This window comes from Parasteatoda tepidariorum, chromosome 8 (assembly GCF_043381705.1).
Source record: "Parasteatoda tepidariorum isolate YZ-2023 chromosome 8, CAS_Ptep_4.0, whole genome shotgun sequence".
In the NCBI taxonomy this organism is placed as follows: Eukaryota; Metazoa; Arthropoda; class Arachnida; order Araneae; family Theridiidae; genus Parasteatoda; species Parasteatoda tepidariorum.
The window spans coordinates 66630109-66658060 of NC_092211.1; the positions used below are offsets into that span (position 1 = coordinate 66630109).

The 27952-nt window shown below is 29.2% G+C and overlaps 1 protein-coding gene and 1 long non-coding RNA gene across 2 annotated transcripts in view; one reads left to right on the forward strand and one right to left on the reverse strand.

The window, feature by feature from the left end:
• Positions 1-27560, forward strand: part of LOC139426212 (uncharacterized) — a 33185-nt gene extending 5625 nt beyond the window's left edge. The window contains exon 3 of the long non-coding RNA XR_011637416.1: positions 27055-27560. This is a non-coding gene — a long non-coding RNA (uncharacterized lncRNA). The remainder of the gene's footprint in view (positions 1-27054) is intronic.
• On the reverse strand, positions 177-27926 carry LOC107436321 (ELL-associated factor). The gene is made up of 7 exons (XM_016047983.3): positions 27669-27926; positions 10979-11073; positions 8803-8939; positions 6593-6891; positions 3742-3867; positions 1702-1887; positions 177-416 (listed from the first exon to the last, which is right to left on the reverse strand). Exons 1-7 carry the CDS (start codon positions 27757-27759, stop codon positions 370-372), a joined length of 981 nt encoding a protein of 326 aa, XP_015903469.1. The 5' UTR covers positions 27760-27926; the 3' UTR covers positions 177-369.
• Positions 27927-27952: the final 26 nt, after the last annotated feature.

Genomic DNA, 27952 nt, shown 5'->3' on the forward strand with positions numbered 1-27952 from the left:
TCCAAAAAGGTGAATAATACAACAATTCAGTGAGTTATGTAGCCTATGCTTGCTACTGTCTAGAAAAGCAATTAATAGAAATGATCTGATATGGTTGTGAATCTCTTAAATTTAAATGATGCACTGAGTATATTTTTCTTCATTTCACACTGATTTGAAAACACAAAAAAAGCTAATTTAAACTTCAAAACCATATTTTATTTCACCCTCTAACTACGTACATGGAATTGAAAAATTAGATACTATTCTATGTAAAAGGTAAACATATCACAGCAATTAATATCCTTTTACATAGTTGATGGAATCAGGAAATATATGCCACAATAAAATTTATTAGACAAACACTTCCATATAAAAATCATATAACTATCATTCAGACTGGTCACTATCAGATTCACTCAGCTTCAAATCCTCACCTAAGAATTACACAAAAAGAGGAAAAAATTAATTTTGTTTATGACAACATGGTAAAATTTTTTCATGAGAGCATGCAAATTTAATGACAAACTGATTAGAAAATGTTAAGATAAGATTTAAAATCAGTAATCAGTATCAATATTTCTCTAATTAAACAACTAAGAAAAAGAATTTCAATGACTTACCAGAAAATATAAAGCGTCAAAATAATTATGGTCCCTTGATTTATCACTTTGATTATTTTATGCTTATTGCATTAATAATATCAACTGCTCTTAAATAAAATAATAAAAAAATTAATTAAACTTTGAAATCATAAATCTAAATAATATAAGATTTGTAACTGTATATTTAAATTAATAATATGTATTAGATAAGTGACAGGCCTTTCACTTAGCAATTTTTTTTATAAATCTTACATTATAGAAAATATTGAATCTTTTTCCCCTCATAAAACAAATAAAGAGAAGGGAAAATTCCTAAAACAGCAAAATCTACTAAGATAAATAGGATGCCTTAGTACTTTGTACAGTTAGAGAACAGTTGAATGTATAGTTTGTGATTTTAGTGATTTTAAGCTATTTCCCCTGATTTTTCCAAAAATAGGAGGAAGTTGGTATCCCTGCATAATAATTACAAAAATGTTTAAAAATTTTCATGAGTTATCAGAAAACAATTATGACAGTAATATTCCCATTTAAAGTAATGAAATTCTTTATTTCTATCCCAATATAGCTGCCAACACAAAAATAAAGTATACTATTGTCACTAAGTATATTATTGTCATAAAATATATCTTATACTTAATTCTCCACAGTGAATTACTTATTTGAATCAGTTAAAAAATTTTGTTTTAAATATTAACAAGTTATATGCATCTTTTGGTCCAGATTACAGTATCATAAGATACTGTACCTAATAACTGTTTCAGAAATTTCGTAAGCAACGAGTCTGTTCTTGGTACAAGTAACAGCTTTTATATGAGATTGATTTAAATTAATCCATTAGTATTAGTTTCAATTTCAAAGTAAACAATGAGCCAAATAAATGCATTTTGATAGAGATTTCCTTCTCAGGAACTTTCTCAATTTCAGCGAATGTTTTTGAAAGACATAAGAGAATTTCCGATTACGCAAAGAGACTGGGAGAAACTGGAAAATTTCATTACAGTGTTAGAAGCTGAGATATATGTTCATCTCATACATTATTCAGAAGAAAAAAAACTGAAAAAAAATAATGATTTAAAATATAAAAATGTTTTGTAAATTTCATAGAAATACTTACTCAGCAGATTGAACTTTGGCATGCTGGGTAAGGAGTTGGAAGAAGACATACTGGGCATAGAAATACCAGATGGCATACTCTTACTAGGCATGGAATTAGCTGAAGGCATACTAAGAGTGTTGGAAGAAGAATATGCACTCGATCTTTCTTTCTTATGGTGAGATTCAGCAGCACCATTAGATAGATCTAAAAAAATTTAATCATAACCTATGTAACATATTTTTATGACTTTTTTTAAAACTATAAAATTTAGTTAAATTCACACAAAATATAAAAATGGCTTGAGACAATATAAAAAGCCAGATTTTCATACTGTTCAGGACAGTTTTTATTGTGAAAAACACAACAACTTCCGTGTAGGTAATAATATTTTTTTTTTTTGTATGGCGATGTTATCAAGTGGAAATTCTAGAATTTAGTAATGTGTCTAAAAATAACCTTTAAATAAAATATGCTTTTTAACAAAATAGCTCCAAACCCTTCATGATCATATAAGACTTTTAAAAAAATCAACACAAACAACTTATAAAAATTCTGCAACTGTATTAAGTTAACATATGCAATAATCAGAAACTTAAACCTCTTAGTAAAATTTACTTTTTGTAATGATTACTGCAGTACAGACAGTAAAAATTTTACACAGTTTTCAGTAGTTTTACAATAAAAAAATGACAAATTTAATAATTAAACAATATTCTTATTAAACAACACACATCACACACTAAAGACCAAAATATTACTAAAAGAAAATTAAATAAAATAAAATTACAAGAATTCAGCACTTTTTCTTTAATCTTGTTGAAAATTTTTGCAATGGCAGAGTTAGTAGTTAAAAGATAAAAGATAGAAAGGGGGAAAATGGAAATTATATTGTAGGGGAAATCTATCACAATTGATAAGTTTTACTGAACTAAAGTATAAAGAAAATAAAATAGAATTAAAGGGTTATAAAATAAATGAATTGCATTTTAACTAACTTACTTTTTCCTTCAAATCTTAGTATGACTTTTGATGCAAGATTTTTAAAAAAATGGACAATGAGTGTAAAAGGGAGAAAAATAAGATTTTGCTTCTTAAAAATAATAATAAATACAAATGAAATTTTTTTAATAGATGAAATAAATTCTGAATAAATTCTGCAGAACTCGTATCTTAATTTGTTAAATTCTTTTTACACTTAAAACTTCCATGATATTAAACAAAATTGAATAAATAAGTAAAAATTATAATTCTTATTTATTATCTTTGTAATTAAAATTTTATTACAAGATCAAGGTGAATTTTAAAATGCTTATAATAATCTTGCTTAATAAAGTTTTATTAAAATTTTAAAAAATGCTCTAAATAGTGAGTGGAAAAAACATAACATTAATTAAAATTATTTATTAAAATGGTACTGATGTAGTATCTGAAATGTAGTAAAATAGTACCTAGCACCACTAGATTAGATGTGATTGATTATCTAAATCAGTTTTCATGTCTAATAATGGGTATAAACACACTAGAGTTAAAATTATGCGTGATCATTTTATCAATCGCTAATATTTTTAGAATTTCCAAAGTTGATTGTGATTTTCCCAGAGAATTCTAGGTTTTCCCATGGTATTTTCAAATTCTCTGAGAATTACAGGTTTTTCCTATTTCCCGAGTTAGTGGTCACTCTTTTTTTTGCAGCTGTAATAAAAGAAATGCGGTGGAGGTAGCGATCAATCGTGATGCCTATTAGTTAATTTTTAGTAGAGAAAGATTCAGTATTTTTGTCACATATTACATTAAAATCTGTGAAAAACATCAAAATTAGACTTTTTTCCTAAGACAATAATTTGCATAGCTCATAGCAAGAGGTAAAATCGTGTAGATAATTGTAAAATTGAGAAATAATTGTAATGGTTAGAGTTTTTAAATACTAAAAAAGTAATAAAAAAAATAACGATCATTTTCCTTAAGAATAATTTTAAAAATGAGCAAAAAACATTTAGCAGCATACATGTACAACTAAACATTTTTCTAAAATATTGTAAGAGAATACTTTTAAATTACCATGCTTGTGAGATTTCTGATTCATAGACATCTCTTCATGATCACTAGATTCAGAGTCACTAGATTCCCCACTACTACTTGATTCACTAGAGCTACTAGATGAAAGAACTCCGACTTCTGGAGCATCTGAAAAATAAGTAGACTCAAATTTGTGCTTGGATACTTATATAACCAAAGAGTTTATTAATAAAATTCCAATGGTTCAGAGAAGGGAAAAATTTAAACAAACAAGTATATGGCTTTCTTATGGAAATAGTTTAATTTTAATTAGAACTTATTTATAAGAAAAACTTTATTGAAACACCTTTAGACAACAGCGCAAATAAAAATTTCTGTAACTTTCATATTTTTTTTTATTTAAACATTTAGTTCAGATTCGTTAAAAGAAAGCTATATTAAATACTTACTTTTTGTAATAGCAAAATTGTTACTCGATTTAATGATCAACAGAATTGATAAAATATATGAGCATGATTGTTAAAGAAATTTTGAAAATTAAAATTATGAGAATTAAAATTTTAAGAGCCTGAATACAATCTGGAATTTTACAACTTATTATTAAATATATGAAATTAGAAAGCATTCAAATCTTATAATTTATGAATTTATATACCTTATTCATATTTAAAAAAATGAAGACATATTTTGTAGAGATAATCATGGACCTTACGGACATTCTTTAATATTTTTAAATTTAAACTTATAAAATTTGTCCCACCTGAATAGAGCGTCATTGATTTAAATTAATAGTTAGTATAAATCAAGATTTTAACTAGTTGATATGTGGGTACTTACATATTATACTGCGCTTATATTTTTGCCCAAGTCTGAAAATAAATTTAGAAATAATTCATATTTAAAAATTATCTCACTTTTAGCATGTGATAAGTTGCATTTGTATTTTGTCAATTTCTTTATAATCAAAAATTATACTAAAATAAATTTGAAAGATATCAGAATGATTTTGTCATGATGGCAAAAATGGTTGACAGGATAATAGGTAAGTACCTTGATTTTTAGAGAAAACAAAAGGCATTAATTTAAATCATTAAAAAAAATTAAGAAAATTTGTTTTATTTTTTCAGGTATTTAGGGAAGTGAGAGCAAAACTGAAATATTTTTAAAGTGTAAAAAAAAATTAAAATATTATAAAAGCCTAGCCCTTACACAATAACAAACAAACAAACAAATATATATACAGTGGAACCCCGATTTTACGTTGTCCGTTTCGTACGTTATCCCGCTTCTNTAAGCAACAAGTGGTTTTTCGGCCACAGCTCCCCAACAAAGTATAAGATAGCCATGAAATTGCAGTTTAATATGCACGTAATTCAGTAGAAAGATTATTTGTATGCAAATTTTAGAAATAAAACGTCGTAGGTGACATAAGTGTACGTTAACCTTGTGGGTCGGCGCGCGCAGGTCAAAACTGTGGTAAAAGGATGAGGAGCACCGCAGTTAAAGACATTCACTGCAAATGCAAGTGATTTGTTTTGTGAAACATGTCTTCAAGAAATCATTTAGACGACTTTACTCAAGGAAGAATGATTGGGAAGCTTGAGGAGGGGCATAGTGTGACCAGTGTCGCCGAAGAGTTTGGGATCAACAAAAGTGTTGTTTCTCATGCTTGGAATGCCCTTAAAACTACTGGTACAGCTGTTCGGAAGATTGGTGGTGGCCGTCCAAGGCAAACAACACCAAGAGATGACCGTTACATTGTCCTCCAGGCAAAAAGAAACCGTTTTCAGTCAGCGAGCGCCAAATCTCAGCAACTGTGCACAGTCACAGGACGACAAGTATCAAGATTTACAGTGGCCAGACGCCTCCACAAAGGTGGCTTATTTGCTAGACGTCCTGAACGCTGCATACCTTTAAAAGTTAGCCATCGGCGGCACCGTTTAGAGTGGTGCAGAGAACACGAAACCTGGACACCTCATCAATGGAGTCGCGTCCTCTTCACAGATGAGAGTCGTTTTAGTGCTACAAGCGATTCTCAACGTCAGTTGATCTGGAGAGAGGTTGGAGCTCGATTTCATCCCAATAACATCGCGGAAAGAGATCGTTACGGTGGTCCTGGAGTTGTCGTCTGGGGTGGCATTATGTTGAACGGGCGGACTGAGCTTCAGATCTTCGACCGAGGTTCTGTAACTGGAGACCGCTACTGCAATGAGGTAATCCTACCCCATGTGCGTCTGTTCCGAGGGGCCATTGGACCAGACTTCATTTTTATGGATGACAATGCCCGGCCACACCGTACTGCTGATGTTCAAGAGCTACTGGAAAGTGAAGATATCACACGAATGGATTGGCCAGCTTACTCTCCAGATCTAAATCCCATAGAGCATGTGTGGGATGCATTAGGGAGACGTCTTGCGACACGACAGTATCCTCCTGGTAACACCCATCAGCTGAAAGATGCGTTAAAGGAGGAATGGAGACGTTTACCCCAAGAACTCCTGGATAATCTGGTGCTTAGCATGGAGAGACGATGCCAAGCAACAATTACAGTAAGGGGAGGGCATATCCCATACTAGGGAACATCTGCCAGTTGTACTTACGCTTCTTCAGGCAATCATGTGTAACGCCACTATATGTCAAATAAAGCCTTTTTTTGTTCCATACCCTACTTTAAGCTTTATATTCATTTCTGCGCCATTATTCTTTTACCATCGTTTAAGTACAAAATAATGTACATCATATTCAAATTTCATGTCAATCGGATGATTTCTTGTAGAGTTATGACAAAAAAACGCACTTGTTGCTTAAGTTTTGCACACAAGTGTATATAATGAAATATAACATTAACTTATTACATAAAATTTCTAACAAAAAAAATTATAGAATATATTACGAGCAGCAGCAGGTTCTTCGCAGGAAAGAGAATGGCTGGGAACTTCTGGAATGGCTGGTGGCTTATAAGAAGACAGTGCATTCAGGCAAGGCATAGAAGAATTTGAATTTCCGTTTGGACTTGGGTGATTGCCAATTGGGCTTTTAGGAAGAGGTGAGCATTTCTGATTAGGAGATGATCGTCCAAAAGTTGAATTGGGTTTTTGGTGAGGAGATAACTTATGAGAAGGAGGCGACTTCTTACTGACGTAATTGCCTTCTACAGGTGTACTTGATCTTATTTTACTACTTCCTTCAGCCCTAAATAAAAGATATTAAACAATATTAAACATTGCAAAAAATATTAAACAATTTCAGCAATGAATATTATTTTTAAGTTCAGAATAAAGATAAGCAATGAAGGGTTTTAGTTTGAGGATTGGGGTATTTTACCTACCTTATTTGACTACTTTCTTCGGCCTCAATGAATAGTTTTAATTTTACAAAGGGGAATTTTAGATTTACTATTACCTACCTTTATTTATTTTATTTTACTACTTTCTTCAGTCCTAAATAAATTTAAAATAGAAAATGTTAAAAGATATTTTAAAAACTTATTTTTAGGCATAAGGAGATTTAAAAACTTATTTTTAGGCATAAAGATTTCCGAAATAGCGATAATACCCCAACACAAATTAGCAGTAAAGTTGAGAAAAGTGGAATTTTTGAACTTTCTAGACTAGAGTAAGAACAATTATTATTATATTCTTTAAATTAATAAATCTTATGGTTTTGTAATCATAAAATCAATAAGATTTTAAAATGTATTTAGAGAAAAATTTATCATGAATTGTAGAGGGTTACTAAATGATAGCATTAAACATTGACAATTTTTAATTTTGATACAATACTTTGAGTATGCAAACAATAAAATGTATTTAAGAGCTTTAAACTTTTATTTTAAAATATCTTTTAGCTTTTCATAAAATTTTAATAATTTATATTATTAATTTTCAAAAGCAATAATTTTAAACAAGATGGATTTTTACAATGCTATTTTACTTTATGAAAGGTGACAACACTAAAAAATGTAAAAGTTAAAGTGTTTTAGTGGTCGGCAACACTGGAGACCCGCTGAAATAACAAATAATTTTTTTTTCTCCTAAGAAATTATTTTAATGCTGATTTAAATAAATTAATAAAAAAAATAATATTGTCATGTGGGGAAAAAAACACTTTGATGCTTGAAATAGGAAAAAACTATAAGAAAAAGTTTTAAAATTACAAAAATGATTTTGTGAATGGGAGACTGGCAACATAAGTTAGATATGTAAAATGAAGAACACATTATAGTTTTCCATGTGTTGGTAATGCGCATGATATTATGAATAAATCTTTAAGATAAAATAAAAAATAATAAACAAAACAAAAAAAAGAAAAATTTAACATAATGTTATGAACGAGCTTTGTTTTTCAGCATTAGTTAAAAATTGTGATTTAAAGTTTTCTTTACATTTTGAGCAAAAGTATTACTCAAAAATATAATATACTTAAAAATAAGCATAATAGGGAATTTAATGAATACATTTCCTTTTTTAAGAAAAAATAAAGCATTGAATGTTTAAATTTTCTTCAATAATTATGAAAAAACAACAATAGTTCATCATTCAGATTTTAATTACAAGAAAATTCTCAACCTTTAACAGAAGTTTAGTAACTTTGATGCAAATATAAATATTTTAGTTAAATAAGTAAAGTATTTTACTGCTTTAAGAAAGAAAATTACTTTTCGAATGAGCAACAGGCCTGTTGGTCATAATTTTTTTTCTTCATAATAATAATAAAAAAACTAGGAAATAAAAAATTAATGCACAGAAATATCATGAAACCTAAATATCTACATCCATATCGATATCAAGCGTCTTTGAAGTGATTGATAATATGAAAGCTCAATTAAAAAATAACAATAAATATTATTATATGTTTTATAGTCTCTTTCCAGTCAGCAGTGTCGAAGAATTTGGTAACTTAGTTTGAAATTTGGTTAGAAAAAAAAGTCCTAATTTTTTTAAAGTGTGGCTTACTCCTTCATTTTTATTTTCTTACATTTTACCTTAATCAAAATCAGTTTCTTAGTGTTTTTTGCTTTTAATATTTATGATCCAAAAAATTATTCAGAGTTAGTTAAATGGAATGTGGTAATAGATTATTATATATTTTGAATACGCTTACCTTGTCTTTTTAAGTTGCACATTATAACTCAACTTTTCAAGAGTTATCTCTCCGGTGGTATGATCAATAATCAGAACACATTCTTTTTGGTAAGGTTTCTTGGAACCTTTAAATACAGTATTGGCAGTACCAGATCCCTATAAATCAAACCATAGTGATAAAAAAACAAGCATAAAAACTATATTTCTAATGAAAGAAATCATAATTCATGGAAAAATTAAAACAAATCATTAAGATTAACAAATAGTAACAGAAAAAAGATAAGAAACTAAGAAATCAGCAAAAGTGAGCCTAAGAAACCATCAAAACGGAATGAAAAGAGAATAAAAAATCAGCAACAAAAATCTACTTTTTAACTACTAACTTTAATCTGATACTGTTGAAGTTATATTGGTTAACAAAAATATAAATAAATGAATAGATAAAATAAAAATAATAAAAAGTAAATCTAAAAATTTTTGCATCCAATTAAAGAAAGTTTTGTAAATTTTAGCGCAACAAATATAAATCTTCAACAAAAAACTCATCTCCTGATCTAACCAAAAGCACAGTAGAATTGATGATTTTATTGATTTCTTATAACATTAAGTAAAAAAAAGTCACTTTCTTTTTCCTTTAGCTCTTTTTATCTAGCATTAAAGAAAATATTTCACGTTTTATTTAATTTTATTTTTGCACAAATTTTGCAAAAACTCGAATATAACAAATATTCTAAAACAAATATTTTGAGATGAAAGAGTGGGCAAAATTTTAGAATTTATCACATTCCTGTGCTTTTAGTTACCTTTAAAATGATTTATAACATCAAAAAAAATGTTTTAAAAAGAGCATGACTTAAGAATAAAACTATTTATTCTATTATTATTTAAAATAGAACATAAAAAAAAACATAAATCAAACTGAATGTTTTAACATAATATGTTTAATAAATATTGTTTAAAATATTGCAAAACTCTTAAAAGTTTGGAGTTATTAAGAGAATAGAAACTTAAAAGTAGCAAAATTGGATTTCCCCCCCCCCCCAAAAAAAAAACTTATTAGAATCACCATTATATATTTCTTATTCTTTCGTCTTCAACTTTTGTAGTCAGTATTATCAAAGCACTATAATAAAATAAAGAAAAATCAGATCATTATTTTGTTTCCAATTTTGAAAATCTTGGTTAACAAAATTTCTTCAACCTCATTTATGTTGTACTAGAACTGCACAGTGAGCTATTGGCGATGGTCTGGGAGACATCCCTGAGGATGATCCAAAGACATGCAGGGGCCCCCATCAGGGGGGAGGGTGGGCGCACGATGCGCCCACTTAAAGCTTGGGGGGGTTTACACTAAATAAAACGAATAGTTTGGGGGGGAATTTAGAATTTGCCCAAGAATGCGCCCAAGAGCTTGGGGGGGGGATGGGGGCCACTGAAGACATGCCACCACAATTTTCATCCTCTGGAGATGGGATGGCTCCCCCAATTCATCTTCTGTCTCTTTGCAGGCTGATCAAAGTCGTCATACACTAGAGATAAGTTTGAGCTCGCTTTTGGAGGTCCGAGCCTGAAGAAATTTAATCAGGTTCGAGATAAATATCAGATACAGGTCAAATTTTGCAGTCTCACTAGTAGGCTTTTGCTGCCTAAACAAGGAAATAAGTCATTAAAACCTTTTTAATATTTTTTTTTACACTTCATAACTGTCGACCAGACTGTGTAGGGGTCAGGGAACTGGATTTGTATAAGCAAGGTTTTGGGTTCGAATACCGGACAAGGCATAGATGTTCTTTTTTTCTCCGTACTATCTGTCCTTACTAAGGGAGCAACCTTGGCCCACCTAATATGGTGCCTCTGAAAGAGTACCCCACAAATCTAACCTAATACGCCTGAATTCACGAATGTCAACCCAGGTGGGAATTGAACAATATTACTTAATAACTGTAACAAATGTTTTTCTTTAAAGTAGTAAAAAAGTTCATGAAAATTTTATCATAAGTCTGTACCCGCCCAAGCCTGAAAACTTTTTCAGTAACGGAGCCCTGAAGCGACCCCGGGTTTTAGGGCTGAGTCCGTCTCATCCATATCATAAATTCGTTCAGTGATGTTCAATTATGGTGATCTACTGGGAATCGAGTCTTACGATCAGTTTAATGCAAAACTGACAACCATTCAATAAAATATTCAGTGCTTACCTCAATGTGAGGAACAGTCACGGTAACCTGATGACCATCACCAATGTCCACTGTTGCTCTTTTAGATGTATCAACAGATGCTGGCATAAAATCATCTAAAATAAAAAGTGTTATTGTTTAATAATAAATTCAGTATTTAAGAGTAAAAACTTAGAAAGGACTTGAGAACACTCACGTTGATGAAACTTAAAAGAGCGTGACACAGTAAATTAGAAACAAATTAAAGAGATCCAAAAAATTAAAAGAAAAAAAAATATCATCAATCATATATGATTTAAATTAATATCTTTAAGAATAAAAAAAACAATTTTTTCCTCTTTAATAAAAAAAAATATTGCAATCATATTTCTAAACAAAAATGGAAGTAATAGGTCTTCGACATTTTTGGTTGATCCTGTGAATTTTGTTCCATTCAATAAAAAGCACAGAGCACTTAAAGTTTAAATTTCAAATAAAATACAGTTTACTTTATTTTTAAATTTAATATCAACATTTTTAATATATCATAACACAAATAATATTTATGCATGGAATAACAAACTAAATTATTTTGATGTCCATTAATGTTCTTTTAATGAAATCGTTAATCACAGTTCCTTGTGTAAAAATCTTAAGTACTATTGATATAAACTTAAAACTTCAAAACGTTAAAAAAATAATAATAATAAATAAACGTTAACTTGGTGGCTAATGGGTTTATTCTTTTAACTTAACAGATGATTACTAAAAAAACATATATCAAACCTTTAGCCTAAAATTCCCACCAAACAGTTACACACAATTAGCAGACTAGTTGATCTGGATGCAAATAACATGATTTTTTATTTTTTAATACGTTTTTTACGATAAAATAAAAATGTTGGTTATACTATCAAAAATAAAAAATCAATAACGTGCGAACAAATGAAATAAAAAAAATAATAAATCAAATAAAAACAATAAATGCATATTGTAAAAAATAATGAATAAAATAAAAACAATAAATAAATGCATATTGAAAAAAAATAATAAATATGTACAATAAAAAATAATAAGTAAAGAATAATAACTATTTAGGATTCTAACTTCCAGCAGAATATTTCATTCAAGATCAAATTTTCGAAATATTTATATCAAACTTTTACAAACAAATAGTTAAATTTTTTTTTTGTATGTATATATACAATTTTAACCAGGATAACTTCACTTTTTTTTCATCGGGGGGGGGTAGCCTACCCGAATAAGAGAAAGAACTGCGAGAGGCGGAAGGTAGATCCTATGACGAGAAGAACCAAATATGGAGTATATGAAGGCGGCATGGTCAATGCAGAGCCGTGAAGATAGCAGTTTTTTGAAGGTGAGTCAAAAGAAGCAAGTTTTCCCGAATGTAATTATTAATTTAACATAATGTGAATTAAAACATATCCTAGATTTCAGAAAGTTCATTGAACTTAGTATTGGACACTTGTCATGTCAAAAACCATTTTTTAAGATCAAAAAAGTAATTAATTTTTAATTAAAAAAAATAGTGAAAGGCGAGAGAAAAACGTGATTTCTTGAGTATATTCATTCAGAGATGTTTATTTAGAGGAAGTACGTTTTTGTGTCTGATTTCATAACTTAAAATATCGTCTGCACTTATTAATTAGTATAAATGAGGCCATCACCTCAAACCATGAAGATTGGGTCCCAAAACGTGTAAATCCGATCATTAGATCAAAAGTTATTCAGGGTGATCCATTTTTTTGAGCACTGTACATTACAAATAAGGAATATGTGCAATGTGCAAAATAAAAAACTGAGCACTCTGAATAACTTTTGATCTAATAAGCATATCTTCATATTCTAGGTTTTAGGTCAATCTTAAAAGTTCGAAGGGGTGTTCTCAAATAAGAGCAGATGATATTTTAAGTTACAAAATCAGAAACAAAAACCGAATTTCTCTAAACAAATATTCCTATTTTCGATGGATTCGGATCGTTGACCTCCAATATGTAGGGGGTAGCCGCAATCTGAAAAATATGGTCCCAATAACATACGACTTTTTCAAAATTTAATTTCTCAGAACTATAATACNCGTAACTGAGTGTCTTTTTTGGTAGCATGAGTTACCAAGCTATTTTAATTAAAATTTCAAAAAGTTAGAGATTCTTAGGATTTTTAATGGTATCATTAAAAAAAACAGAAAAATTGTAATCAACCTAAATTTTGTTGAAAGAAAATAAGTGCAATATTTATTATTGCATCGTATTTGAAAGCTAGATTTCTAAAAATCTGTAGCATGAGGAATTACCCTAATGTGAATTAAAAGTACTGTGGAATTACCCTACTGTGGAATTGAGTACTGTGGAATTACCCTAATGTGAATTAAAACATATCCTAGATTTCAGAAATTTCATTAAACTTAGTATTGGACACTTGCCATGTCAAAAATCATTTTTTAGATCAAAAAACAAATTAATTTTTAATTTAAAAAAATAGTGAAAGGCGAGAGAAAAACGTGATTTCTTGAATATATTTATTCAGAGATGTTTATTTAGAGGAAGTACGTTTTTGTGTCTGATTTCATAACTTAAAATATATCGTCTGAACTTATTAATTAGTAAAAATGAGGCCATCACCTCAAACCATGAAGATTGAGTCCCAAAACATATAAATCCGATCATTAGATCAAAAGTTATTCAGGATGATCCATTTTTTTTTAGCACTGTACATTACAAATAAACAATATGTGCAATGTGCAAAATAAAAAACTGAGCACTCTGAATAACTTTTGATCTAATAAGCAGACCTTCATATTCTAGGTTTTAGGTCAATCTTAAAGGTTCGAAGGGGTGATCTCAAATAAGAGCAAACGATATTTTAAGTTACAAAATCAGAAACAAAAACCGAATTTCTCTGAACAAATATTCCTATTTTCGATGGATTCGGATCGTTGACCTCCAATATGTAGGGGGCAGCCGCAATCTGAAAAATATGGTCCCAATAACATACGACTTTTTCAAAATTTAATTTCTCAGAACTATAATACCGATATCGCTTACATTTCGTATTGTCATTGCAGTTTTTACAATGATGCTAAAAAAAAAAAAAAAAAAAAAAAAAAAAAAAAAAAAAAAAAAAAAAAAAAAAAAAAAAAAAAAAAAAAAAAAAAAAAAAAAAAAAAACGCATATTTTATAATCTAAAAGTTTTTCGACTATTAGAAAAAAAAATTATAAATATCTACTAAAAGTTATATTTTGTAAGGAATTATCTTTGGATAAACGAATTTTATAATTGTGTGCTAAAATTTTTCCATTCGCTTAATAAGTTTTAGAGTTAAGGAAAAATACGCGAAAAGTAGAATTAACATTATACGGGGGCCAAACTTTGGGCCGCTCTCCTGAGAAAACTGTAGGGAACATGTTTTCCAGATAGCGGCTATCCACTCACTATACTTTGGGGAAGGAAATCTTAATCCGCCGGAGAAAAAAAAAGTATGTTTATTCAGAGAAAGTACGTTTTCGTGTCTGATTTCGTAATTTGAAATAACGTCTGCACTAATTTTATCATATTTGAGGTCACCCACTCAAACCATTAAGATAATTCTAGAACGTGAAAATCCGATCATTATACCAAAAGTATTTCAGGGTTGTCCGTTTATTTTTTCACGCTATGTACATTGCATATAACAATATTTATATTTTAATTCATTTTATAAACTTTGAAACTCCTCGAGGAAATTTTTTTAAACATTTTCTTACTTTTTCTGCATTGAAAAATAAAAAATAAGGAAATTACAGGGTACGACATTTGCATGCTCACGCCCCTTCTTTCTCTTGTAACAAAAATAAGCAGGTCACAACCTTCTCCCCTCCCTTTCTTTCAAAGTTTAAGTAATCCTTGCACAACCCCTCTGCAAAACAAAAAAAAATTGCCATTCTAAAAATTTTTTTAAGTGATCGTAATAGTACTTCAATTTTGTTTCATTGAAATAGTTACGTTCGAATCGTAACATTACATAATTAATACTATATTTATTTTATTAAATTATATTATTTTCGTCAAATTACCTTTTAAACGTTTTAAATTTTTCATAATTATAAATGCTTTTGGGGGGTTTAAGAAAAGAAATGACATTGAAAATTTCCTCTAATCACTACTCCGGGCGCTTACGCCTAGGCGCCATGAGCTACATAATTTATACTATATATATTTTATTAAATTATATTATTTTCGTTAAATTACCTTTTAAACGTTTTAAATTTTTCATAATTATAAATGCTTCTTGGGGGCTTAAGAAATGAAATGACATTGAAAATTTCCTCTAATCACTACTCCGGACGCTTACGCCAAAGGCACCATGAGCTACATAATTTATACTATATTTTATTAAATTATATTATTTTTGTAATTACCTTTTAAACGTCTTAAATTTTTCATAATTATAAATGCTTTTCGGGGGCTTAAGAAAAGAAATGACATTGAAAATTTCCTCTAATCACTACTCTGGACGCTTAAGCCTAAGGCGCCATGAGCTATGGATACACTTTAGGTCAGTAGAACTAATAAGGTTTTGATAACGGCCAATTCATCCAGGACGCTGGCGTAATTTCCTGCAACGCTGAAGTTTGATGAAATAGATGTGGGCCATTGATCCACATATATATCTCGAGATAGACCACAAGGAAAACACTTTTCTTTTCCTCCAATCGCGATGAGAATTTTATTGTCATTCAAAAAGGATTCAAGGGAAATAAGATTAGACATTTGTTGAAAGGAAACATTATTATTTTCATTTCAAACAAACGAGATTTTTTTTCCCCCACTAAAAATAAGAGAAGATTTAGTTTCTCATTTTCTTTTTGACGGTTGAGAAAAGTAAAGAGGTTATAATAGTAATGAGAATTTGCACAGCTTTAAAAAAAAAGTTTAAAATTTAGTGTTATTTCTTTTATTAAGAAATGTTTAAAAAATATTCAATATAGGATTTGAGTATCATAATATGTCTAATGTTACATTAAAATCGCTCAGTAAATTAGAAAGTTTAAATTTGAATAACAGGAAAATGCTGTATTTTTTAATGTTACGTCGATTTTTTTTTCTTCCCTTGAATAATGATTAATTTTAATCGGAAAGGTAGATAACATTTCCCATTCTTCGGGAGAAAAAAAAGCAAAAAATCACCATTTTTTTTATTTCATTAATAAATACAAGGAATTAAAACAAAACATGATACACAAGTTTTAAATTGAAATGTTAAAGGAAATGACAGGCTTAAACGACTACTTATTAGAGATGTAACGAATAGTAGTTTGATAGAGAAATAAAAAATATTTGGCCAAATAGTATATAAAAATAGTAGTATGTAAAAAAGAAAAAAACAAAATAATTTTTTTTATTTGTAAATAAGTTGCCATTTTAATAAAATATTTAATATAAATAAAATTTAAAAAAAAAACAAGCAACTATTAAATAATAACAAAAATAAAAAAAAGTTTTGAAGTTGAAAAAATAGAGAAATTAAAAAAAAATTGTTAATTCTTAAAACAAAACTTTAATGCTAAATATAGTATTTTCTGAGAAAAAGCATCCATATAACAACATCAAAAGAAATATAGTCAGTCAGAAACGCATTTAAAAAAGCTGCGTTATCATAAAAATGCCCATAAAAACATACAAAAGCGAAACAGAAAAAAACAAAAATCACTCTTAATTCCAGAAAGAAAATCCTAAAATTGGACATCTTAGTTTTCCAATTACCGTATGTTCAAGAAAAAGGGAAGAAAAAAAAATCTAATAGAAACTCTCTTAAATGCCGCATCATAAAAGAAACATCAATAAAAAATTTTTTTTCCAAAAATAAAAAAAAACAAGATATAAAACAAAAATTGTTCTAAATTCATAAAAGAAAAATTTTATATTAAAAATCTCAATTTGACTTCTTCACATTACCGTATTTTTTGAGAAAAGTAACGATAAAAGAATAAAGTTAATTAGAAACGCATCTAAAAAATGTCTTCATAAAAACGCTGATAAAAGTTAATAAAAAAATGCAAAAGAGAAACAGAAAAAAAAAATGCTTCCTCAGTTCTTAAAACGTAACTTAATCGTTGAAAATTACAAATGTATGTAATTTCTATGTTACCGGTTATCTACATTACCGTGCAGGAAAAACAGTGACAATAAAAGAATTAAGTATATGGAAAACGCTCCTTTAAAATGTTGCCCTGTAATAAAAACAGTAATACACAGCAAAAACGAAACAAAAAAGAAAACGAAAAAAAAAAACGTTCTGAATTTTTTAAACAATAAGTGTCGAAAAAACAACGAAATTTATTTGCCTGCATATAATTTTAAAAAAAAAATAGATTTAAAAAAATCATCGGTACAAAACTTGCTCAGTATAAAATTTTCTATAGTTTTAATTCTTCAATTTTCTCTTTTCCATGTCTTCCACGATATAAATTTGCAAGCAGTGTGCAAGTTTTAGAAATTAACAATTGTGTGCAAAAGCTGTTACTAACTATCTAGAGTTAAGAACACGATTTAAGATTATTCTTTATTAAGTTTATTCAAATTCTAAAAAAAAAAAAAAAAAAAAAAAAAAAAAAAAAAAAAAAAAAAANAAAAAAAAAAAAAAAAAAAAAAAAAAAAATATTTTTATAAGAAATATTTTGCCGAATAATTGATCGAATTTTCGGTAAAAGGGCCGAATACGGAATAAAAGCCAAATATTCGTAAGAAACGGAAGCTAAAAGAACTCGACAAAAAGAAGCATAAGATTGAAAATAAAAAGAAGAGCTAAAAAAAAATCTGTTCACTATCAAAATAATGTAATAGCGTAAAAAAGAAATGACAAGCACATAATTAAAAATTGCAATGTTACTGTCATCGCTTTTGAGTTATCCCGTTCCTTATAGTTTCGACATAATGAAAAAATAAATGAAAATGAAAAAAAGAACCTCAATCTAAATTGATTTTGCACGCTTTCACCAAATCTAACAAACACAAAACGAAATTCCTTTCACTTGTGGTCAATATTACACGTTAATTAGTATATTCTCCATTTTATTCTCGTTTTTAAAAGTGAAAGGTTTAAAAAACAAAAAGTTAAGTAAAAGCTAAAGAGGAAAGAAATGGAGCAAAGCTAGTTCCGTCAAAACATGACCTCTTTTTTATCTAAGTATTACATTCAACCTTCTCTTTTGAGATCTAACTAGCTGGCTGGTCCACACTTACGACCCTTTACGGCTCTACATTGCTACTCGTGGTGGTGCCGCTTCCCGCCCCCTCATCTCAGACTTCTAATTTTTTAAAAATAATAATAATAAACATTACTCATTTAAATTTAAATAAGCGCTTAAGAAGTAACGAAAAAAACCAGAAAACAGAGAAAAATAGTGGAGATACAATTCCAAAATGTAAACTCAATTTAAAAAAAAAAAAGAAGAAAAAAATTAAGTTTTTAGACATAAAATATTTCCAAAACTACCATCACGACGAAGAATTTTGCTACTGAGATGTTGTAACACGTTACTTTAAGAGCAACATTTATTTCATATTTAAAACACAAATATTCAGAAACTAATAAATCGTAGATTTTTCTTTTATTTATTACTACTGGTTGAATTATTTACTACTAGCGTTCTTACTAGCGCAGCGAAGAAAAATAGTAAATGATCAACATGTGTTTAGAAGTTCATTTCTTCAAAATAAAGACTAATAATATCCAGTATCGTTTTGGCATAATGCTGTTGCTTCTGGTTAACTCAAGATAGTAAAAAATTATCATAATCAACACTTTTTCCCCGCACATAGTTCTTTCGGTGGGCCGTAAAAACTTACTTCCACAGAGGTATCTTAGTACTAATATTAGTATCTTTATAACTTATTAAAAACCACTATTTAACACAACACTAGTAGTAACCATTACTAAAAGGAATTAAGCATCATTGGCTTCAATAATAATAAGGTATTTGTTTTTTAAGTTTTCTGGAAGCAGATGTACCCTTACTAAATTACTTTAGCTTTTCAATACAAACTTATTTTTTAATTTCAACTTGTGACTATTACCAAAATTAATTAAACAATTAATTGGCAACAATAACAATATGACAATTTTTTTCGAATAAGTAGATTTTCTCCATTAATTTAGCACTTCAAAACAAAATTTTTTAAATTTCAGTTTGATCCTATTACCAAAATTAATTAATTATAATTCTCGAAAATAATTAATAACGACATTAATATTTTTAAAATCATTTTCAGCGAACAAACTATTAAATATCGAAGGTCGTAAAAATTCGCCTTACTATTATTGACCCCATTAATGTTTAGTTAAATGTAGTATTAAATACTTCTGGTATTGCTGTTTTAAGTACTGCCGTAATGAAAACCTATTGTAATATAGGTACTGCGGAATTACATTCTTTCTGCTCTCCAAAACAAATTAGTACCTTAATATCACCATCCTACACATTCATGGCACCTAACATACAACCTTTATTTATTTATTATTTTTTTAATAATTATTTGTTGCATAATCTATAACCTAGTGATCTTCATACTATTAAACTTACCATAATTTGAGTTGGAATTTCAATTCGCTGCAGATTTTTGAGGCTAGGTCAATCAATTCGTTAGTTGTGCATCCATAAATTGATAGAAACTAAATAAACTCAGAAATTGAAGTTTTTGGGACATATCATCAATGTCTCTTAACCCCTAAGACTCTATTTGTTCCTTCTTTTTCAACTTGCTAAGCTCAACAAGTTATTCATTGTGATAGGGTTAATGAAATCAAAAATTAGATAAAACATTTAATTTTGTATTTGTATTGCATGCTTGTATAAAATGGAATTCTTAGAACAATTAAAGTTTAGCATATAACATACACTACAATAAATTGTGTTTTGTATTTATATACACAAATTATCAAGAAATAAAGCATGCATTATTATTAAAAGTAAAATTAATTTTTTTTTTTATCACAAGCATGATCTTTTTCAGTGAAAGAAAATTTACCAAATCCTTCATTCCAGAAAGATTAGTAGGTTCTTTATTGGTCAATAGCGCAGCTAAATTGAAAGTGATAAAGCAAGACATGAGTTTATTTCAGATTTTACTTTCTTTAATTTTCTTCTCACCAACTCGTTACTGGATCGAAAGACTTCTATTGCCAGTATTTTATGATTTACTGACATCTAGGGACTGGACATTGACATCATATTTCTTTCAGCAATGGACCAAAAATTAACAGAACATTCTAGTTTACTAGTTGCTTGAAAGGCGAGTGTTATGGAGAGCTTTACACGTGCCCATATGGCATTAAAAGGTTTCCTCTAAAGAAGAAGACATGTGCCGTCACCCAGACAGTGTGTTTTAAATCCTCATTAAGATTCAAATTTGAAGACAGTAAAAGATAATTATAAGTTAGAGTGTCTTTTTAGATTATGCATGAGGCTTTATATCTCTAAACATATGCCGAAATTCTGGACAGACAGTGGGAAGTTGGAGGCTTCAGTTAATCAAAATACAGCTGATATCGGGAAATTAATTAAAAGTAAAAATGCAAATCTAGTTTAAATAAATGAGTCATGGTAGTTCAGGGGACAGAGTGCTCTCCTGCCAATGAGGTGAATCGGGTTTGAATCCCAGCAATGACTGGTCTATGCGAATTCTGAACCTGGGTCACACCCACCACAGTGCTAACATAAACTATCGTCAGTGGTAGACAGATCATGGGTCAGAGTCCCCTTGCCGTCAGGCTTACAGTAAGAGGTTTTTCTGTCCATGTAACACAAATGCTATTTAGTTCAATCAAAAAGTCCTCCACGAAAGCAAATTTCTCCCAATACTTGATCCAGGAGTTCCCTTGTCTTCTAGATTGAGTTTAAAATTACAAGACTAGAAAGTTGAAAATTAGTAATCGTAAAGTCAAAACTGTGTCGTCTGTTCAGCGACGGTTATCAGGGGTCTGTCTAGGTTTTTCTGAGAGGTAGGGTGACCTGGGGTAATTCCTGATCAAAAAATGCAAACATCTATTTTGTGAAAAAACTATTCAGGATAGAATTTTAATATTTATTGGAAATTTGAGGCTATATGAGATGAGTCCTATGCTACCTTCTTTTGTTTGAAAATCTAATTAGAATTTAAAAGATTTTAAGTTTTTAGTGATCAGGAATTACCCCTTCTCTTGATCATTCCTGGGGTAATTCCTGATCACTTCTGGGGTAATTACTGATCACCAATTTTTATATGAAAGGGGTTGTTTAAAAATAATTATACAATGGTAATTAACAAACAAGACATCAAGATCAAACAAATAAAACAAAAAGATATGTTTAAGCAGCTAATAAAACGATTTATTCAAATGCAAGAATAAAGATTAACACTTTAAATTTTCCAAAAATCTTTGCATCCTGCCATACATTTTGCCATACCAACTCATTCTCATGTTCTGTTGGAATATAAGAAAAAGTTCCCACATGGGTTGCTTTTGCTAGATTTTTTAACTTCATTAAGTGAGAGTGTAAAGTTAAGTAAGGTATGTCAACAGCTCTGGCAGCAGCTCTCACACTGAAATTTTCATTTTTAATCATTAAAAGAAATTCACTAATTTTGCTTTCTAGAAGCTTAGTATACTTTTTAGGCTTATAATTTCACACCATATTTTTATTAGGCTAATTTATAAACTTAAAAATTATTCTTACACTGTACACACATAAAATTAAGATAGAAGCAAGGTAAGACAAAACAGAAATGGAGCAAATCTGAACACATTTGTCTTGTATACAGTTAAAAACAAATTTTGTAATTACAGTTAAAATATATTTTATAGTTGTTCCACTTAATAAATATAAACTGTTATTTAGGTGCCGTTCAAAAAGTACGTACACAAAAATGGAGAAATTTTAACCCCCTCCGTACGTACATTTTATTAGTCTACCCCCCTATTTTCATAAAAATTAAAATAATTATGTTTTAAATAAAATTAAATATTTATTTAAAATAATTTATTCATTTAAATTATTTAAACAATAACTCCAAACTTTATCTTTGAATCAATAAATGAAATAATCTTATCTGATTTATCTGATCAATATAATAATTTCCTACAATCAATACAATTAATCTACAGTATTTTCCCAAGGACATTCCAAATGCTTCTCGAGAGACACCAATTCAGCGTTACTCTTGTCTGCGACTGATGAAAAAGTTAGATTATCTTCATCAACAAGATCATCTTCGATCTACTCTGCATCATCTTAGTTTTCCTGATTTCGGAGGATAACCAAAAGTTTTTTCTGTCGACGAGCTGCTACACGAACTGGTCTTACTTTGTTGATTTGCAAAGAAGATTTGCATATTTTCTTGTGATCTTTCAAGTAAGTTAAAGATGCAAAATATGTACCACAAGAAGGGCAAATTTTGCGTTTAATATCACCTTCTACCGATGGGCATGCTGCATCAAATGGTATTTCTGTGATGGAATTCAAACCTATTTTGTGATTAACAGCAGCTTTTACAATTGGCACCAACGTTTGAAAAAATACAAGAACAAACATATGTATAATACATGTGCAGGAAAAAGTCAAATTTAAATTTGGTATATGCTTATAATGTACGTACTTTGTATAATGCCTCCCCCCTCCCCATCATACAAAATAGGAAATCCCCCTCTTTCGAGATGTATGTATCTTTTGAACGGCCCCTTTAAGACAGGACAATTAGCTATTTTTTATACTATTTATAAGAAGAAGTGACAATGATCAGGAAATACCCCAGTGATCAATAATTATCCCATCTGTAGGAGGCAACATTTGATATAGTTTCCTATAATCAATTATAATGTTTACAGTAGATGTGAAACAATTAAACAAAAGCTTACACTATTTTAATATCAATGAAAAAGAAAGTATCTCAAAATATTTATTATTCAGAGAAAGAGGGGGATCTTTGCAGAAATGTGCCCGTTTTGAAACCCATCTTTGAAGTGGAAAATACTGAAAGCAGTTTTAAAAATACTTATTTTGCTAGATTAAACAGAAAACTATTATTAAGTAAATGTAGTTATACTTTACTAAAGTGTACAAACATTCTTGTCCATGTCTCAAATTTAAAAAAAAAAAAAAATTTTTTTTGAATAAAACTTAGGTGATCATTATTTACCCCTGAAACAGAGTGATCGTGAATTACCCCCGGGTCACCCTACCTATTTTGTGAAAATTTAGACATAATTTGTGAAAATTAAAAATTATACTTAAAAAAAAATCAACACAAAAATATGGATTTATCGTTTTTTACGAGACACAAAAATAAAATTTTAAGAAAAAGTATTTTGTGAAACTACTGTTTTTCCTAAATTTAATTTGTGAAGGTACCGCTAAACGGTAGCAAATTTGGCTTGGGCAGACCCCTGGTTATAAAATATAAAATTAAGTTTAAATAAATAAAAAGGAAAAAACTAAGTCGACTTGAACAAGGAAGTTTACTTTTCAGACGTAAAACTATGAAACTGCATTATCACAGTCAAGCTGTCGAAATCTTGATGCAAGTGTGATGCAGCAACATCACAGCCACTGTGTTATAGTTAAAATCATATTTAAACAGCTTTTTTTTTTCATGTTTGTCGAATTTTCAAACAAATGGCTGACCAGCACCATAACTAATGAAATGTCCTAAAAAATTAATATCAGCATCGCTGATTAAGGATTGTGAGGCTACGATGCTTTTTGTTCTTAGACACTGAACCACAGAATAAACCAGCTGATTATGACTCATAGAAATCGAAGTGTTTTTATTTTATTTTAAAAGATGAATTCTTAATTTATTTTTCTAATTTTGGAAATACAGATAATAAGATTTAACTACAACATTGCATTCTATATATTTAATTTTTAAATGTTCGGTAATTATGGGCTCTTGCAATTTATGTTCAACTTGCTTCAAAACAAACTAAATTTACGCAATTTTTTTAGAGCACAATTTAATTTTAATGTGTGCAGTAGTTAACAGTGTTAATTTAAATATACAAATTAAAATCTGTAACTGATTTTAATACCAAACTTTTCCATTCAGTTAAAACAAAACACGAGACAAATGTTAATTTTACTAATTTAATTATTTTTAATTTTACACAGTAAATTACTAAACAATAATTCATTTTTGGTAGAAATATTTGGGAAGATTCCCGTAGTAGTATTTATATGCTGCATTTTGGGAACAATAGGGCAGTAGGTCATGATAAACAACAACAACAAAAAATCACAAAAGTGTCAAAGGGATTACTGTCAATTGGCTTACCCCTTAGGTAAATCACTTTTAAAACTTTTTGCAAGAACAAGAACTTAAAACACCTTGGTTATGGTGGAAGGTGTAAACAGGTATATATATGTAAATATCCCCAAATTATACTGTTTTATAACAGGTATATCATTCAAAACAACAAAATAAAATGTTGTGAATTGTATCTGCACTAAAACAAAGGAATAGTAACTTATTACTATAAATTTACAAAATCAGAATAACTTTCAAAACATAATTAGACTTAACTAAAACAATATGAAAACAATCACAAAATGTGATTTCAACATTATTTCATATATAAAGTGTGGATTTAATATGACATAAAAAATTTCATAATTTGTTTAATGAGAATAGAATAAAGGAAATTAGAATTAAGGGGAAGAAAATTAAAATTAGTCTTCATAGTCTACTCTTTTTAATAGAGATGATTTAAATTTTTAAGGTAAAATTAATTCTCTCTTCATCTTGACACGACTTTTTGACTTCTTTATACTTACTTTATGTATCAGCTCCGAAGTCAACTTAAAAGTTTTTATGTTGAATAATTTTGTAAAGGTTGTCTTTAAGGGATTTTGTAAGCCCATGAATTGATAGTAAATAAATCTTAATACACATTTTCAAAAAATGAAACTCTGGATAAATAAGCAACTACAGTAGAGTCCCGATAATCCGAGCCCTGGTTATCCGAGTTTCCGCTTTAACCGAGTTATCAAATATTTTAAGTTTTTTTTTTGTTCTAGTTTATTTTTTATTTTTAAAAATACCGCCGAAAAATAAATCTGAATTTTATCTTCCAAATATTCGGGAAAACAAAATTTAACAACTTGATCCCATGAAATGATCATTAATATCGTCAATAATGAAAATGAACCTAGCGAAGATGATGAAGACAGTGACAATGAAAATCCACATATAAAAATCTCTCACACAGATGAACTTAAAGCTGTCGAAAATGCTACTGAATGCATAGAACAAAAAAAAAAAGAGGCAACACCAGCCTTCCTGTTATCCCTAAAAAATGACGAAACATTGCTACAGAAAAGCACCAAACTTATGTAAAACAAAAAACGATTAAGGACTTTTTTCAAATAAAAACTCTTTAATTCTCGCAAAATAGACTTTTTAAGTTTTTTCAAGTAAGCTTTTTAATAATAATAGGAATTGTATGTGGTATACTCGTATAAATTTTATATTTCTTAAATATATTACATTTATACCAACTCTTTTTCTTTCTTTTTTTATACTCTTCGTTTTAACTGAGTTTTTCAGTTATCCGAGTTAGTCGTGGTTCACATTAACTCGGATAATCGGGACTCTACTGTATTTAATAATAATAAAAATCATACTACAGTCAATTCGCTATAACTCGAAGTACGATCACTCGAATTCGAGTTATCGTACTTCGAGGTCCCGACCCTTTTATATTTAATTTCATGTTAATTATTCTTGATTACTCGAATTTTACTCCCTTTAACTGGATTTTTTTTGGATCTTTTAAAGCAAGAAAAATAAATAGGAGCTGATATCTTTTCCCTTCCTTTGCACACACAATGTCTTTCGCACTCTTCATGGAGAAGCTATAGCTGTCCCTCTTGAAGTATGTGAACAGTGGTTAAATGGAACATTACCAAATTTACTTCAAGGATACAGTTAAAATGATGTTTTCAATATTGATGAAATGGGTTTATTTTTTAAATGTCTTCCAAATAAGACTATGATGTTTAAGGATGAAAACTGCTCAGGGGGTAAAATGAGCAAGGAACGTTTGACTGTCCTAGTTGGAAGAAATGCATCTGGGACAGAGAAATTGCACTTACTTGTTATCAGAAAATACCGAAATCCCCGATGTTTCAAGAATGTAAAAACGTATCTGTTGGATTACAAGTCTAACACAAAGTTTTGGATGACATCAGTTTTATTTGAAGACTATGTAAGAAAAAATTCTTCGCTAAAAAAAGAAAAGTGGTACTCTTTATGGATAAATGCACAGTGCATAGTGATCTACCTAATTTAAAAGCAGTAAGCTTGCAGTTTCTCCCGCCAAACACAACAGCAAAGTTGCAGCTGATGGACCAGGGTATCATAAAGTGCTTCAAACAGTCTTATCGTAAAAGGCTTGTCAGAAAATTGATCTTAAATATTGTAAGCATTTAGAAGATTTGTAATTAATAAGCATTAATGAAATAATCAGACAATATTTTGAAAGTCCAAAACCAACGGTAAGTCGAACTTCCGATAGGTCAAAGGTTTTCGTCAGTCCTATCAGATTTGAGTAATCGTGAATTCGCTGTTACCTAATAGTTTTTTTAAAAAATGAAAAAAAAATCAATATTACATTCAAACAGCTTTGAAATCAATCTCAATTGAGGATATTTCCATATAGTGATCTGTTGAGACAACTACAATCACCAAGGGGCAAAATGGATTATAAACTTGCAAATAGATTTTTTTTTTTTAAACAAAAAAACATGTAGACGATTGCTTGAGGAGAAGATTTCCGTATCCTGATCTGTGGCAGAATAATTGCCAAGGCTTGGAAACTTTCGGGCATCGACCCGAGAGAAACTAAAAAAAAATATCACAGAAAGGGACCAACTCGAAAGATATAACTCGTAACCAGCCACAGGGCCAACATCCACGTTTTTTTTTAAAATTTGCAAGTTTAAAATCTATTTGGCACCTTGACGATTGTAGTTGGCGCGACAGATCACGATACAGAAATATCCCCTGCTTGAGGGTGGCTACGAGTTATACCCTTTGAGTTGGTTTCTTTTTGTGTGAATTTTTTTTCTTTTGTTACTTGTAGGTCAAGCCCAGTTGCTGCGAAGACCTGGTGATTATTCTGACGCAGAACATGATATGGAAATCTTCCCTTTTACTCAAACTTAAAAGCACAGGAATGTCTGAATAGGGTTTGGATAAGTGAGAAAAGTAAAGTTTAAAATACTACATATCTTGAAATAATGAGTAACAAATGTGAAATATTGATCATACCCAATATATTCAGACTACATATGTTTGCACATGAACTTTTAATAAAAATAAACAAAATTAATGTGAGAATGGTGACTAAATTAAATGTAAAATGCTCTCACACGTAAACAATCATAATCAAATATCAATCATTTTTCATAATTAATTTATTCAATTAATGAACATTTACCTGATAATAACAAAAATTATAGGCAAAAACCAGCACTTAACCAATCGAGAAAATATGTAAACATCTGAATATACAAAATCAAAATAAACATTTCGTAGTGTAAAAGAACTGTAAATATTTTGAATGCGTTTGAACTATAAATAGGTTTCAACGATGGGGAGACCAGCAAAAGTATTTATTATCCATATTTATATAAAAAAAACTAATTATTAAAAAAATTGCTGCAATTTATAGCTAAATTAAGCCAATCAACTTACATCTGAAAGTATGGAAATTCTCTCCCTTTCCAAAACTTTTGCCCAGCTTAAGCTCCTTCTTTACATTTGATAATCCTAATTTATTGGCCATAGTTACAGGCAAGGAGAGAAAAACAATATTTAAAACTTCAGAAAACACATATCCACATTACCTACATAATTTTAAAAATAATAATTTTTTTTTATTTTGACACCAGAATTGCCACAAATAATTTTATGATACATATGATTACAATCACAGTGATAATAACTGGAAGAGGAGCAGACAACTTCCGTTTTCGAAA